The 16,778-nt window shown below is 37.5% G+C and overlaps 1 protein-coding gene across 3 annotated transcripts in view; it reads left to right on the forward strand.

Annotated features, from left to right (window-relative positions):
• The window catches only part of SNX27 (sorting nexin 27), an 89,581-nt gene that overhangs the window by 18,476 nt on the left and 54,327 nt on the right, over positions 1 to 16,778 (forward strand). For all 3 annotated transcript variants that reach the window (XM_068540798.1, XM_068540801.1, XM_068540799.1), the window contains exon 2: positions 4,649 to 4,880. In XM_068540798.1, the coding sequence (XP_068396899.1) occupies positions 4,649 to 4,880 (232 nt within the window). The remainder of the gene's footprint in view (positions 1 to 4,648; positions 4,881 to 16,778) is intronic.

Raw genomic sequence — 16,778 nt, forward strand, 5'->3', positions numbered from 1 at the left:
CCTTGGCAAAACTTTTTTATTTTAACCTTTCTGTGAACATGTAGCCATTGTGTTTTAACCTACAGAATTGAGAAGTGTCTCCTACTGCTTGCAGTTATAGGACTTCATTGTCTGTTTTTTACAGGCTCCCTCTGGGGGACTAACTACACTTTAATTACTTTCCTGCGTGTCACAGGGGGTCAAAATAATATTCTGCTTACCACATAGAATGGCTCCTTCCTGTGGCACGTATAGTGAGTGATTGGCTGTGTCATATTTCCATCCGTACCTAGTTTCATTATATACAGGTTCCTTCATAAACCGTATACAAATCCTGACTATTTAGAACTTTTTTTCCCCTGCCTTTTGGGAGTGTTTACATTAGCTTTGCAGTTTCTTCAGCTGGCTAACTTTAGTTGAATAAAAGCCTTACTTAAAGCCACTCCCATTAGCTACCTAAAGGCCTCTCCAATGGGGTCAAATTTTGGTCTTATGTAAAAAATGAGGGGCATTTTATTAAAATTATCAAGTGTATCTTTACAATGCTGAAGACACAAAGTAATTGGGTACCATCTAGTTGCCTAAGGAAACTAAATTTTGGTCTTAGTTGTGGATGGTTGGATTTTTTGGTTGCCTTCTTTTTTCCCTCCACATTTTATTTATTTATTTTTTAAATTAATTAATTAATTTAATTTATTTTTGGCTGCTTGGGTCTTCCTTGCTGTGTGCGTGCTTCCTCTAGTTGTGGCGAGCGGGGGCTACTTTTCGTTGCGGTGCGTGGGCTTCTCATTGCGTTGGCTTTTCTTGTTGCGGAGCATGGGCTCTAGGCACGCGGGCTTCCGTAGTTGTGGCTTGCGGGCTCTAGAGCGCAGGCTCAGTAGTTGTGGCGCACGGGCTTCGTTGCGCCGTGGCGTGTGGGAACTTCCCGAACCAGGGCTTGAACCCTTGTCCCCTGCATTGGCAGGTGGAGTCTTAACCACTGCGCCACTAGGGAAGCCCCCTCCACTTTCTATTTTGGAAAATTTCAAACATACAGAAAAGTTGAAGGAATTGCACGAGAATACCCGTTTACCACCTAGATTCTATAATTAACATTTTACTGTATTTGTTTAATCACATATCTGTTGAAAATTTTTGATGGTGTGTTTAAGCCTTTCTTTGTAGAAAAAGCATTGATGGGTAGAACCTACTGGGCAGTAGTTACTTTTGTGTGGTATAGGACTTAGTGGTTCTCTGATGTGGTAGTTATCTTTTGAAGTTGACTATCTTGTGTTTCCTATTATCATTGGTTGAGAGCTCAGTCATTTATTTTCAAATGAATTCCATCTAGATTATGTTACAAAGACAAAAGAAAAGCAAGGGAAATTGGTCGTAGAAAGGGTTTGTTTGTTTCATCAGGAGGCCAAAATACTACCAACCTGCTTGCCCAGCTGATAGAAATACTGTCACATGAATAACTACCTTTTATTGAGTGATTACTGTATTCTAGAGCTTTATCTCATTTGAGGTCTTAACAGCAACTCTGTTATATTATTAGCCCCATTTTATGAGTTAAGAAATTGAGGCTTAATGAGATTGAATCATTTGCCAAATGTCTCATCTCTTAAATGGCACAACTGGTATTCAAACGGAAGTCTCTCTGACTCCAAAACCCATGCTTTGAACCAGAAGTCTGTAGTGCTGAAAGTTCCCTTTCTGCAGAATTTATAGTTTACATTCATTTATGTCTTCAGAATCGGCCAAATTGGGCCACACCTAATATGAGCCTGGTATAGTAGCATTCTTGTGGAACAGGGGATATCATATAAACATTTTTATGACTATGAAGGTCTCTTAATTCTTGAGGAGGGAGGGCCCTTTTTGAAATCAGGCATCCTGGGGTTTTTACTGACCCATTTCATTCTCTGAAGAATGAAGGAATTTCCAGCTTGTATTAAATTGTGGAATGTATAGAATTCTTTCTATAGTTGAACCAGATAAGTATTAGCAAGTGTGTTTAGAATATGACACTGGTAGTTCTTTCCTGCTTTTTGGTTTTTTGTTTTTGTTGTTGTTTTGGGTTTTTTTAAGAGGGTTTTTGGGATGATAGCCAGTTTGAAGCTTGGTCTTACTATTAAAGAAGTGAAACCTAAGCAACCTTCCTTGCTCCCTGACTGCTTTTGGAGTAAGCCTCACTTAAGTTTGCCGATTTTCAGGGCTTATTTCTGTGAGTGACCCAAGGAACATGTATTCTGACTTGAAAACTGAATGGGTGGAGGTATGCATTGAAAACAATAGTTCTTAACCGTTCTGGAGATTACATACTCCTTTTTTGAAGCTGATGAAAGCTGTGGGCCCTCTTCCCGAAAAAAATGCATATATGTAGACAAATATAATTTTACATACAAATTCTGTAGGGGTTCACTGACCGCCCCCCGCCCCCAAGCCTATCGACAGAGTAGTCCAGATTAAAAATCCTTTAAAATTAGGAAAAATTAGGGAGCTGAAAAATAAGATTTGAGCATCAGTTCTTAAACTTTTTTCACAAATGCTCATCAGTTCTTAAACTTTTTTCACAAATGCTCATCTCATAAAATTGATTGTACTAACATAAAAATCGTGTTTTAGTATCCAAGATGTTTTCTTCAGTCTCTACGGTATTAGTTTTCCTCACTTTGTTAAAAAAAAAAAAAATTAACAAGGATATTCATGAGTTAAGCTAAGATTCCTAGGGATAGATCAAATTCTCTATGTTGATTTTTAACTTTTGCCTTTTCCATTTTATTTCTTCTACCATCAAAATATTTTCCCAGAACTAGTAATTAGGTCAAAGATTCAGATGAAATGCTTTACCAATCCCCAACTTCAGGTTTCTATTTATTCTTTAATCAAAATCTCTTCATAACGCATAGATACATAGTACTTCTTTCCTTAATATACTTTCTGATATGAGTGTTCAGGCATTGATCTTGGCAAGTTACATGTTTTATTACATTAATCTTCACAACGACTCTGTTAGGGACTGATTATTGTCTCTATTTTATAGACATGGAAAGCAATGCTAAGAAAGGTTAAATGACTTAAGACCAATTCTGGCAGGGCGAGGATTTGAACCCATGTAGATCTAGCTCCAAAGCCCATTTTCTTCTATTTTACCATCCTGCTGTATGATCAAAGAACTGACCACTTTTTCTGGCCACTGGTCTGACCTGATCTGAATTTTAAAAGCTCAAATTTCCATCAGTGGAGGGAGCTCTTTATTTTCTTCTATAGCTAGCCAGTTGTAAAATTGCTGTAGTGTGTGTGTGTGTGTGTGTGTGTGTGTGTGTGTGTATTTAAGTTAGACTTTCGGTTGTGAAATGTCAACAGTACTGAATTTACTGGCTAGATTGTTAAACCTAGAATAAGGAAGGAGGCTTAGCTGGATGATCTCCTGCCTGTTCTGTTTATATTAATGGATGTTTCAGATACAATACTCTGTCTGACAGACAATTCCAGTGATTGAAAAGTTTGTGGAAGGCTTGTTACTAAACCTAGCATCATTTGCAGGAAGGAAAAACCCTAATGGTTTGGAACAAGAGTGAAAAAGAGTTTAAAGGGCAGATAAGCTTTTATCAAATTGACTAAAGGCCAGGTGTGTATTTCCTAACCCTCTTGGGATAGCCATGGAGGGAACCTCCAGGTCAGCTAGCTAGCTGCCTAGTGGTTTTTGCTGAGATAACGGGCTGGGTCAGCATTCTGGGAAGGTAGTTCAGTTTGCTGAGTGAGTTTTCTGAGACGCAGCATCTTTCTTGACAAAATTATTGTTCTTCCAAACCTTGTACTTTTCCTAGTTTCAGCCTTTTTATACACAGTGGAACAGGAAGGAGAATGCGTAGGTTGATATACTATGTAACCTTAGCGGTACATTTTTTAGTTTGAACTGGTTAAACAGGGCTTTAAGTGAGATAGCACAGAACAGAAAAAAAAGTAGATACTAATTGAAGAGATTGGGAGAACAAAGGAAGTTGGGTCAGATAATAAAATTTTAGAGAGGTTATCTCCTTGCCTTTTTTAAAACTGAGTGATAGAGGAAACTAGTGTGTATGAAGATATATATCATTTAATTCCCAAGGTGATGAAACTTGGTATAAAGCAAAATTAAGTTGACCAGTTTTAAGATATGGGGAGAAATCAGATACAAATGTAAAAGAACTATCTTAAGTCATACTTTTTGAGTCTTTACAAATTAAGGGAGCATATTTTGTGAAAAATTTCTTTTGACAGAATTCCCAATTCTAAGAAATTTAAAAAGGGCAAAGAACAGTTCAAATGGCAGGATTGTTAAAAGCCACTTTATTGTATTGTATACGTGCTTAGTTAGGATGAGGAAATTGGCTTTAAAAGCTTTGTTCCCTCCTCAGCTTCACCCTCCTTCCCTTGTGTTTTCCTGAGGCTGTGTGCGAGGTTCCAGCATAGAGGAAGGGTAGGTCCTTTCACCTGTTGCCATTTTTTCCCCCTGCCATAAGTTCACACACACTTTTTCACATTATGATTTGTAAAAACATGAACAGCTTTTCTGGAACCAAAGTGATCTTTTTATTTTGTGGTTCATACTTCATGACACTGGAGTGGGGGCAGGAGGGTGGAGCTATAAGGTGTTTGGACCCTTCTGGTTTATGGGATTGTCTTTTTCCCTTTTTCCCCTTAGGAACGGCGTGAATGTTGAGGGGGCGACACACAAGCAGGTGGTGGACCTGATCCGAGCAGGCGAGAAGGAATTGATCTTGACAGTGTTATCTGTACCTCCTCATGAGGCAGATAACCTAGATCCCAGTGACGACTCGTTGGGACAGTCATTTTATGATTACACAGAAAAGCAAGCAGTGCCCATATCGGTCCCCACATACAAACATGTGGAGCAGAATGGTGAGAAGTTTGTGGTGAGTGTCAGCCCAACTCCATCCTCAAACACCTAGCTTTTGTTTCTCCCAATCTTACCATTTATGATATATATTAGAGCACTAGGATAAATGACTGCCACCTAGGTCAGTTTGCCTACCAGGAATATGGGTTTACACATAAATAAAAGACACTGGCCCTGATTTATTGCAGGGGGTGAACTACAGTAATGGAAGAAGAGGCATATTTCTGCTTAAGTATAATTCCATTTTATTCTAGACAGTTTTAAGTTTGCATTTGGGCCTTTTGCAATCATGTGTGAGTTTATTTTGTTTGTTCTTTTTATTAGTTGTCATATCTCTTTGCTAATAGCAGTCTCTCACTTACTGTTGACTCTGTAGAGCTATAGAGCAAGATTAATTTTAAAGTGTGGTGTGTCTTCCAAAACATTTGGGTAATACAGAGTTTGTCCATGTCAGAACCTACAAGTGCCTTATACCCCCCTTCACATCTTGTTCTTTTTCATTTTCTTTGGAGATATCTGTGTGAATGATTAATTCTGGTTTTCTCCAAGGTCCTCATTATATTCTGCATGCAGTTCACATGGGCTATTTGATACATTTCCAGTTTCTTGCTGTTGTAGATATGCAGGAAAGCCCATCTTGAATTCTGGATAATGTGTGCCAGCCCCTTTCCCAAATGCCTTTGTTTGTTCTTTAAAACCTAATTGCAACTGATAGCCCAATCTGCTTAATTTTTCCCTTGGTTGCAGTATTCTTTATTTGCCTGTGATTATTTTGGGAGTGATGGTATAATGAGAAATTCATTAATCTTTGTGGAAAATGCAGTGCATTCTGTAGGTATTGGCAAACAGACTACATGTGTTTAAAGCTGATCTGCTGTTTAATGTTGCAGTCTCTGAAACTGAGATTTGTACCCTGTATAAGAATGAGCTACTAGATATTTATGGTAAATTCTTTTTAATGGGGAGATGAGAAAAGCAAGCAAGGAAGCCTGAAAAGTTCCAGAAGGATCAAATAATGTTTGACTGCATCTGTAATTTAGCTGGAGATGATAGCATGTAGGTTTTATGTCAGTCTGGTCTATGTATTCTCCGAACCATACACACAAAATTTAGAGTTTTGTGTTTCAGAGGTGCTATACTTCTTTTTTAACCATTTTTTAAATTGAAGTATAGTTAATTTACACTGTTGTGTTAGTTTCAGGTGTACAGCAAAGTGATTCAGTTATACATACACATATATATCTATTCTTTTTCAGATTCTTTTCCATTATAGGTTATTACAGGATAGTTCCCTGTGCTATATAGTAGGTCCTTGTTATTTATCTATTTTATATATCGTAGTGTATATATGTTAATCCCAAACTCCTGATTTATCTCCCCCACCCCAACCTCCCGCCCCACTATCCCCTTTGTTAACCATAAGTTTGTTTTCTGTGTCTGTGAGTCTGTTTCTGTTTTGTAAATAAATTCATTTGTATCATTTTTTTTAGATTCTACATATAAGTGGTACCATATAATATTTGGCTTTTTCTGTCTGACTTACTTCACTTAGTATGATAATCTATAGGTCCATCCATGTTGCTGCAAATGGCATTATTTCATTCTTTTTTATGGCTGAGTAATATTCCATTCTATATACGTACCACGTCTTCTTTATCCATTCATCTGTCAGTGGACACTTAGGTTGTTTCCACGTCTTGGTTGTTGTACATAGTGCTTCTGTGAACATTGGTGTGCATGTATCCTTTCAAAGTAGAGTTTTCTCCCGATATATGCCCACGAGTGGATTGCTGCATCATATGATAACTCTATTTTTAATTTTTTAAGGAACCTCCATACTGTTTTTCATAGCGGCGGCACCAATTTACATTCCCACCAACAGTGTAGGAAGGTTCCTTTTTCTCCACACCCTCTCCAGCATTTATTATTTGTAGACTTTTTTTTAATGGTGGCCATTTTGACTGGTGTGAGGTCATACCTCATTATAGTTTTGATTTGCATTTCTCTAATAATTAGCAATGTTGAGCATCTTTTCATGTGCCTGTATGTCTTCTTTGGAGAAATGTCTATTTAAGTCTTCTTCCCATTTTTTGATTAGGTTGTTTGGTTTTTTTTTTGATATTAAGCTGTATGAACTGTTTGTATATTTTGGAAGTTAATCCCTCATTGGTAGCATCATTTGCAAATATTTTCTCCCAGTCCGTAGGTTGTCTTTTCATTTTGTTTATGATTTCCTTTGCTGTGCAAAAGCTTTTAAGTTTAATTAGGTCCCATTTGTTTATTTTTGTTTTTACTTCCATTACTCTAGAAGATGCATCCAAAAAAATATTGCTGTGATTTTTTTTTTTGTCAAAGAGTGTTCTGCCTATGTTTTCCTCTAGGAGTTTTATAGTATCTGGTCTTACATTTAGGTCTTTAATCCATTTTGAGTTTATTTTTGTATCTGGTGTTAGAGAATGTTCTAATTCATTCTTTTACACGTAGCTGTCCAGTTTCCCCAGCACCACTTATTGAAGAGACTGCCTTTTCTCCATTGTATATTTTTGCCTCATTTGTCATAGATTAATTGATCATAAGTGTGTGGGTTTTTTTCTGCACTTTCTATCCTGTTCCATTGATCTGTATGTTTTTGTGCCAATACTACACTGTTTTGATTACTGTAGCTTTGTAGTATAGTCTGAAGCCAGGGAGCATGATTCCTCTAGCTGCGTTCTTCTTTCTCAAGATTGTTTTGGCTATTTAAGGTCTTTTGTGTTTCCATACAAATTAAAAATTTTTTTGTTCTAGTTTTGTGAAAAATGCCACTGGTAATTTGATAGGGATTGTGTTGAATCTGTATATTGCGTTGGGTAGTCATGGTAATTTTAACAATATTGATTATTCCAATCCAAGAACACGGTATATTTTTCCATCTGTTTGGTCATCTTCAGTTTCTGTTATCAGTGTCTTATAGTTTTTGTAATACAGATCTTTTGCCTCCTTAGCTAGGTTTATTCCTAAGTATTTTATTCTTTTTGATACGATGGTAAATGGGATTGTTTCCTTAATTTCTCTTTCTGATATTTCATTTTTAGTGTTTAGAAATGCAACAGATTTCTGTATATTAATTTTGTATCCAGCAACTTTACTGAATTCACCGATGAGCTCTAGTAGTTTTCTGGTAGCATCTTTAGGATTTTCTATGTGTAGCATCATGTCATCTGCAAACAGTGACAGTTCTGCTTCTTCTTTTCCAATTTGGATTCCTTTTATTTCTTTTTGTCTCTGATTGCTGTGGCTAGGGCTTCCAAAACTGTGTTGAATAAAAGTGGTGAGAGTGGGCATCCTTGTCTTGTTCCTGATCTTAGAGGAAATGCTCTCAGCTTTTCACCATTGAGTATGATGTTAGCTGTGGGTTTGTCATATATGACCTTTATTATTATTTTTAAATTTATTTATTTAATTTATTTATTTTTGGCTGCATTGGGGCTTCGTTGCTGTGTGTGGGCTTTTCTCTAGTTGCAGCGAGTGGGGGCTACTGTTCGTTGCGGTGTGTGTGCTTCTTATTGTGGTGGCTTCTCTTGTTGCCGAGCACGGGTCCACAGGCTTCAGTGGTTGTGGCATGCGGGCTCAGTAGTTGTGGCTCGCGGCCTCTAGAGCACAGGCTCAGTAGGTGTGGTGCACAGGCTTAGTTGCTTTGAGGCATGTGGGATCTTCCCGGACCAGGGCTCAAACCCATGTCCTCTGCGTTGGCAGGCGGTTCCTTAACCACTATGCCACCAGGGAAGTCCCAGTTTGCTAGTATTTTGTTGAGGATTTTTGTATCTATGCTCATCGGTGATACTGGCTTGTAATTTTCCTTTTTTGTGATATCTTTGTTTGGTTTTGGTATCAGGGTGATGGTGGCCTCACAGAATGAGTTAGGAGGTGTTCGTTCCTCTGCAATTTTTTAGAATAGTTTCAGAAGGATAGGTGTTAACTCTTCTCTAGATGTTGGTAGAATTCACCTGTGAAGCCATCTGGTCTTGGACTTTTGTTTGTTGGGAGTTTTAAAATTACTGATTCAATTTCAGTACTGGTAATTGGTCTGTTTATATTTTCTATTTCTTCCTGCTTCAGTCTTGGGAGATTGTACCATTCTAAGAATATGTCCATTTCTTCTAGGTTGTCCATTTTATGGACATATAGTTGCTCGTAGTAGTCTCTTATGATCCTTTGTAGAGGTGCTATACTTTTAATCATAAGACATGTAAGAAGTAGAAATCAAGATTGGACCCTAAAAATGGAGCAGATTGGATATTGAGACCTTTGGGGAATTACCTAAGACCTCGAGAACCTCTGTAGACTTAGAAAAGGAATGAAACTACTAATTGTCCTTTTTTAAAAAATCAACTTTATTGAGCATAATTTATTAACATTAACATTCACCCATGCTAAATGTCTAGTTTCGTGAGTTTTAATTAATGCACATAGTTTTATAATCACCACAATCAAGATATAGAACATTTTCATTGTCCCAGGAAGTTCCCTCATGCCCCTTTGTAGTCAGTCCTCTTTCCCTTCCACTGCCTCTGTCAACCACTGATCACCTTTCTGTTACTGTATTTTGCCTTTTTTGGAATGTCAAATAAATGGAAGCATACACTATGTAGTCTTTCATGTCTAGCTTTGTTCACTTAGTGTAGTCCTTTAAGATTGATACATATTGTTGCATATATCAATAGTTTATTCCTTTTTAATTACTGATAGTATTCCATTGGATGGATTTACTACAATTTATTTATCTGTTTGCTTGTTGTTGCCCATTTGTGTTGTTTCCAGTTTGGGGCTATTATTACTGAAGCTGCCATGAAATAACATTAATGTACAGGTCTTTATGTAGATTTATGTTTTCATTTCTCTTGAGTACATACACAGCTAGAAGTGGAATTGCAGGGTCAAATGAGAAATTGTCAAACTGTTTTCCAAAGAGGCTGTACTGTTTTTGTATTCTCATCTGTAGTGGAGAGTTCCAGTTGCTCCATAACCTCTTGAACCCTTGGTATTTTCAGTTTTTTAAATTCTAGCCATTCTAGTGAGTATAGTGGTGTTTCATTCTGATTTTAATTTTGCATTTGCCTAATGACTCATGATGAGTGTATTTTCATGTGCTTAATGGCTTTTCTTATATCTTCATTGTTAAAGTATCTGTTCTGCTCTTGCCCATTTAAAAAATTGGGCTGTTTGTCTTATTTTGTTGTAAGTGTTATTTATGTATACTGTATATAAGTCTTTTATTAGATAAATGCTTTGTAAAATATTTCTCCCAGTCTGAGGCTTGCCTTTTTATTTTACTTTTAACAGTGTCTTTCAAAAAAACAAGTTTTAAACTCTGATGAAGTGTAGTTTGTCAGTTTCTTTCTTTTATGGATAATGCTTTTTGTGTTCTAAGAAATCTGCCTACCCCAAGAACACAAATCTTTTATATTTTCTTATAAAAGTTTTATAGTTTTAGCTTTCTGATTCTGTAATAACTTTATTTCGAGGTATGATTCACATACCATAAATTCACCCATTTAAAGTGTACAATTCAGTGGTTCTTAGTATGCTCACAGAATTGTGCTACTATCACCACAATTTTAGAACATTTTCATCATCTCAAAAAGAAACTCTATACCCTTTAGCCATCATTCTCCAAACCTCCTATCGCCTCTAGTGCTAGGCAACCACTAATCTACTTTCCATCTCTATAGATTTGCCTATTCTGGATGTTTCATATAAGTGAAGCCATATGTATTTTCAAGGTTTATCCATGTTGTAGCATGTATCAGCCAAATGACATTCCATTGTATGAATATAACACATTTAATTTATCTGTTCTTCAATTGATGGACATTTGGGTTTCTTTATATTTTTTGCCTCTTGTGTATAATGCTGGTATGAGCACGTGTGTACGAGTTTTAGTGTGGATACCTGTTTTCATTTCTCTTGGAAAGAAATACTTAGGAGTAGAATTGTTGGGTCATATGGTAACTCTTATGTTTAACCTTTTGAGGAAATGCCAAACCGTTTTCCAAAGTGGCCGCATCATAGTTTTATTCTTATGTTTAGGTCTGTGATCCATTTTGAGTTGATTGTTGTATATTGTATGATATAAGGGTCAAGGTTATTTTTTTTCCCCATACCGGTATCCAGTTTTAGCAACTTGTGTTGAAAAGAATATTCTTTCTGCATTGAAATACCTTGACATTATTGTTGAAGATCAGTTGAACACATATGTGTGGTTTTATTTCTGTATACTGTTCTGTTCCATTGAGTGTATGTCTGAACATTTTAATATTTATGTCATTTTGATGTTGTTCTCTGTTTAGTGTCTTTTTCCTTGGGAATGGGTCATATCTTCTTGGTTCTTTGTACAGTGAGTAATTTTGGATTGTATCCTGGGTATCGTGAATATTACATTGTGTAGACTCTGGATTCTGTGATATTCCTCTGAGGAATGTTGATGTGTTTGTTTTACTTGGCAGTTAACTGTAAGCTGTGTCAGCTTCTGTGAGTTGCACTTCAAGTCTCATTTCAATTCTTTCAGCTTTTGCTGTGCTACTTTTGAGTGTGTCTTGTGTATATATCATTTAGGGAGGGATCAGCCTGAGATGTATGTGATGTTCGTTCACAGAATTAAGGCATCCCCTTTTCTGGTTCTGTCTCTTTTGGGATTCTCCACTCATTTTGGTGGCATCCATGATTGCCCAGAACCTTTCTCTCTTTCCTCTGGCCAGAAAGATGTCACAGTTTCTCTTGGAGTTTTAGTTGCTTAAGTTATGCTAATTTGTGACGGATGCCCACTCTCATGGCAAAATCCCCTAAAAGCAGGAAACTCCCCAACTCTGTCAATTGCTTCATGTTTTGACTCCCCTTTACAATTTTAGTGTACTATTCAGAATCCTCAGGTAATCAGTTTTTGTATTTTTTCCAGAGCTTGTAGTTGTTCATTGGGAGGGTTGGTCTATAGGGAGTTTACCTGAAGCAGAATCTTCAGTTCTATCCGTTTTTTCTTTATGTATAATGAAGCCATTATGTCTTCTTGATGAATTGACACCTTAAACATCTCTTGTATTGTTCTTTGTTCTGAAGTCTTTCTCTAATATTAACATATAGCCACTAACAGCCACTTCAGCTTTCTTTTGGTTATTGTTTTCATTGGATATCTTTTCCATTCTTTTACTTTTAACCTATCTGTATAATTATACTTAAAATGGGTTTCTTGTAGACACCATATAGTTGTGTCTTGCTTTTTTTGTGCAATCTGGCAATCTTGGTCTTTTATTTGGAGTGTACAGTCTGCTTACCTAGTATAATTATTTTATTTTATTTTTTAAAATTTATTTATTTATTTTTGGCTGCGTGGGGTCTTCTTTGCTGCGCGTGGGCTTTCTCTAGTTGTGGCGAGCAGGGGCTACTCTTCGTTGCGGTGCGCATGCTTCTCATTGTGGTGGCTTCTCTTGTTGCGGAGCATGGGCTCTAGGTGCGCGGGCTTCAGTAGTTGTGGCTCGCGGGCTCTAGAGTGCGGACTCAGTAGTTGTGGCACATGGGTTCAGTGGTTGTGGCTCATGGGCTCTAGAGCACAGGCTCAATAGTTGTGGCGCACAGGCTTAGTTGCTCCGCGGCACGTGGGATCTTCCTGGACCAGGGCTCGAACCTGTGTCCGCTGCATTGGCAGGTGGATTCTTAACCACTGTGCCACCAGGGAAGTCCCAGTATAATTATTGATGTAGTTAGGTTTAAATCTACCATCTTATTCTTTGTTATCTATATCTCATCTGTTCTTTATTCCTTTTTTCCTCCTTTCTTGCCTTCTTTTTGATTAATAGAGTATTTTTAATGATCCCATATTATCTCCATGTTATTTGTTGTTTTATTTTGTTAGTGGTTGTTCTACATTTACAGGATACATCTTTGTAAGTATTATCTTTAAATAATACAATATTACTTCTCATTTAGTATAAGAATTTTATAACAGTACATTTCATTTCCACTTTCTATCCTTTGTGCTGTTGTTATACATTTTACTTCTATATGTATTATAAATTCCATGATATTTTGTTGTCTTTGCTTTAAATAATTAAAGAGGGGACTTCCCTGGTGGTCCACTGGGTAAGAATCTGCACTCCCAGTGCAGGGGGCCTGGGTTCGAGCCCTGGTCTGGGAACTAGATCCCACATGCATGCCACAACAGGGAGTAGCATTCCGCAACTAAGAGTACGCACGCTGCAACTAAGAGTCCGCGTGCCGCAACTAAGAGTCTGCATGCTGCAACTAAAGCAAGAAGCCCACATGCTGCAACTAAAGATCCCGCATGTGGCAACTAAACACTCCATGATGAAGATCCTGTGTGCTGCAGCTAAGACCTGGCACAGCCTAAATAAATAAATATTAAAAAAATAATTAAAGAGATTGAAAATGAGAAGAGTTTCTTTATATTCAAACACATATTTACCATTACTGGTCTCCTTCATTCCTTTGTGTAACTGCAGTTTCCATCTGGTATCATATTCATTCTGCCTGAAGAATTTCCATTAATAAACTTGTAGTGTAGATCTGCTGGCAATGAATTCTCTCAGCTTTTGTTGATCTCAAAAAGTCTTTATTTCACCCTTATGTTTTTTTTTCTTTTTTGGAGCTCGTAAGTTGTGTTCTGACACCTTTTTAAAATGTGTAGTTATGTCAGGGACACAACTTGACCCAAACGAAACCTGTGGTAAGAGCTGGGTTTTTGTTTTTTGTTTTTTTTTAAATAAATCAGTTTATTAATTGCCACAATGGTATAATGCAGTATTTTTTTTTCCATTTTTAAAATTAATTAATTAATTTATTTATGGCTGTGTTGGGTCTTCGTTTCTGTGCGAGGGCTTTCTCCAGTTACGGCAAGTGGGGGCCACTCTTCATCTTCACCGCGGTGCGCGGACCTCTCACTATCGCGGCCTCTCCTGCTGCGGAGCGCAAGCTCCAGATGCGCAGGCTCAGTAATTGTGGCTCACGGGCCCAGTTGCTCCTCGGCATGTGGGATCTTCCCAGACCAGGGCTCGAACCCGTGTCCCCTGCATTGGCAGGCAGACTCTCAACCACTGCGCCACCTGGGAAACCCCAGAGCTGGGTTTAAAAGGGTCTAGTTTCATTTTCCCTTAGGAGGTTTTTATTTATTTATTTTAAAAATTTTATTGAAGTTAGTTGATTTACAATGCTGTGCCAGTTTCTGCTGTACAGCAAAGTGACTCAGTTATACACAAAAGACCCCGAATAGCCAAAGCAGTCTTGAGGGAAAAAAACGGAGCTGGAGGAATCAGACTCCCTGACTTCAAACTATACTACAAAGCTACAGTAATCAAGACAATATGGTACTGGCACAAAAACAGAAAATAGATCAATGGAACAAGATAGTAAGCCCAGAGATAAACCCACGCACCTATGGTCAACTAATCTATGACAAAGGAGGCAAGGATATACAATGGAGAAAAGACAGTCTCTTCAATAAGTGGTGCTGGGAAAACTGGACAGCTACATGTAAAAGAATGAAATTAGAACACTCCCTAACACCATACACAAAAATAAACTCAAAATGGATTCGAGACCTAAACATAAGACCGGACACTATAAAACTCTTAGAGGAAAACATAGGAAGAACACTCTTTGACATAAATCACAGCAAGATCTTTTTTGATCCACCTCCTAGAGTAATGGAAATAAAAACAAAAATAAACAAATGGGATCTAATGAAACTTCAAAGCTTTTGCACAGCAAAGGAAACCATAAACAAGACGAAAAGACAACCCTCAGAATGGGAGAAAATATTTGCAAATGAATCAACGGACAAAGGATTAATCTCCAAAATATATAAACAGCTCATTCAGCTCAATATTAAAGAAACAAACAACCCAATCCAGAGAGGGGCAGAACACCTAAATAGACATTTCTCCAAAGAAGACATACAGATGGCCAAGAAGCACATGAAAAGTTGCTCAACATCACTAATTATTAGAGAAATGCAAATCAGAACTACAATGAGGTATCACCTCACACCGGTTAGAATGGGCATCATCAGAAAATCTACAAACAACAAATGCTGGAGAGGGTGTGGAGAAAAGGGAACCCTCCTGCACTTTTGGTGGGAATGTAAATTGATACAGCCACCATGGAGAACAGTATTAAGGTTCCTTAAAAAACTAAAAGTAGAATTACCATATGATCAAGCAATCCCACTCCTGGGCATATACCTAGAGAAAACCATAATTCAAAAAGGCACATGCACCCCAGTGTTCATTGCAGCACTATTTACAATAGCCAGGTCATGGAAGCAACCTAAATGCCCACTGACAGACGAATGGATAAAGAAGATATGGTACATATATACAATGGAATATTACTCAGCCATAAAAAGGAATGAAATTGAGTCACTTGTTGAGACGTGGATGGATCTAGAGACTGTCATACAGAGTGATGTAAGTCAGAAAGAGAAAAACAAATATCGTATATTAATGCATGTATGTGGAACCTAGAAAAATGGTACAGATGAACCGGTTTGCAGGGCAGTAGTTGAGACACAGATGTAGAGAACAAACGTATGGACACCAAGGGGGGAAAACTGCGGTGGGGTGGGGAAGGTGGTGTGCTGCATTGGGCGATTGGGATTGACATGTATACACTGATGTGTGTAAAATTGATGACTAATAAGAACCTGCAGTATAAAAAGCAAACAAACAACCAAAAATTTTATTGAAGTGTAGTTGATTTACAATGCTGTGCCAGTTTCTCCTGTACAGCAAAGTGACTCAGTTATACATACATATGTGTATATATATATATATATATATATATATATACTCTTTAATATTCCTTTTTAAAAAAAATTTTTTTAATTTAATTTTTTTTTTATACAGCAGATTCTTATTAGTCATCAATTTTATACACATCAGTGTATACATGTCTATCCCAATCGCCTAATTCATCACACCCCCACCCACACCCCCTGCCGCTTTCCCCCCTTGGTGTCCATACGTTTGTTCTCTACATCTGTGTCTCAATTTCTGCCCTGCAAACCCGTTCATCTGTACCATTTTTATAGGTTCCACATATATGCGTTAATATACGATATTTGTTTTTCTCTTTCTGACTTACTTCACTCTGTATGACAGTCTCTAGATCCATCCACGTCTCAACAAATGACCCAATATCGTTCCTTTTTATGGCTGAGTAATATTCCATTGTATATGTGTACCATATCTTCTTTATCCATTCGTCTGTCAGTGGGCATTTAGGTTGCCTTCATGACCTGGCTATTGTAAACAGTGCTGCAATGAGCATTAGGGTGCATGTGTCTTTTTGAATTATGGTTTTCTCTAGGTATATACCCAGTAGTGGGATTGCTGGGTCATATGGTAATTCTATTTTTAGTTTTTTAAGGAACCTCCATACTGTTCTCCATAGTGGCTGTATCAATTTACATTCCCACCAAAAGTGCAGGAGGGTTCCCTTTTCTCCACACCCTCTCCAGCATTTGTTGTTTGTAGATTTTCTGATGATGCCCATTCTAACTGGTGTGAGGTGATACCTCGTTGTAGTTTTGATTTGCATTTCTCTAATAATTAGTGATGTTGAGCAACTTTTCATGTGCTTCTTGGCCATCTGTATGTCTTCTTTGGAGAAATGTCTATTTAGGTGTTCTGCCCCTCTTTGGATTGGGTTGTTTGTTTCTTTAATATTGAGCTGAATGAGCTGTTTATATATTTTGGAGATTAATCCTTTGTCCGTTGATTCATTTGCAAATATTTTCTCCCATTCTGAGGGTTGTCTTTTCGTCTTGTTTATGGTTTCCTTTGCTGTGCAAAAGCTTTGAAGTTTCATTAGGTCCCATTTGTTTTTGTTTTTATTTCCATTACTCTAGGAGGTGGATCAAAAAAGA

This window comes from Eschrichtius robustus, chromosome 3 (assembly GCF_028021215.1).
Source record: "Eschrichtius robustus isolate mEscRob2 chromosome 3, mEscRob2.pri, whole genome shotgun sequence".
NCBI classification, from domain to species: domain Eukaryota; kingdom Metazoa; phylum Chordata; class Mammalia; order Artiodactyla; family Eschrichtiidae; genus Eschrichtius; species Eschrichtius robustus.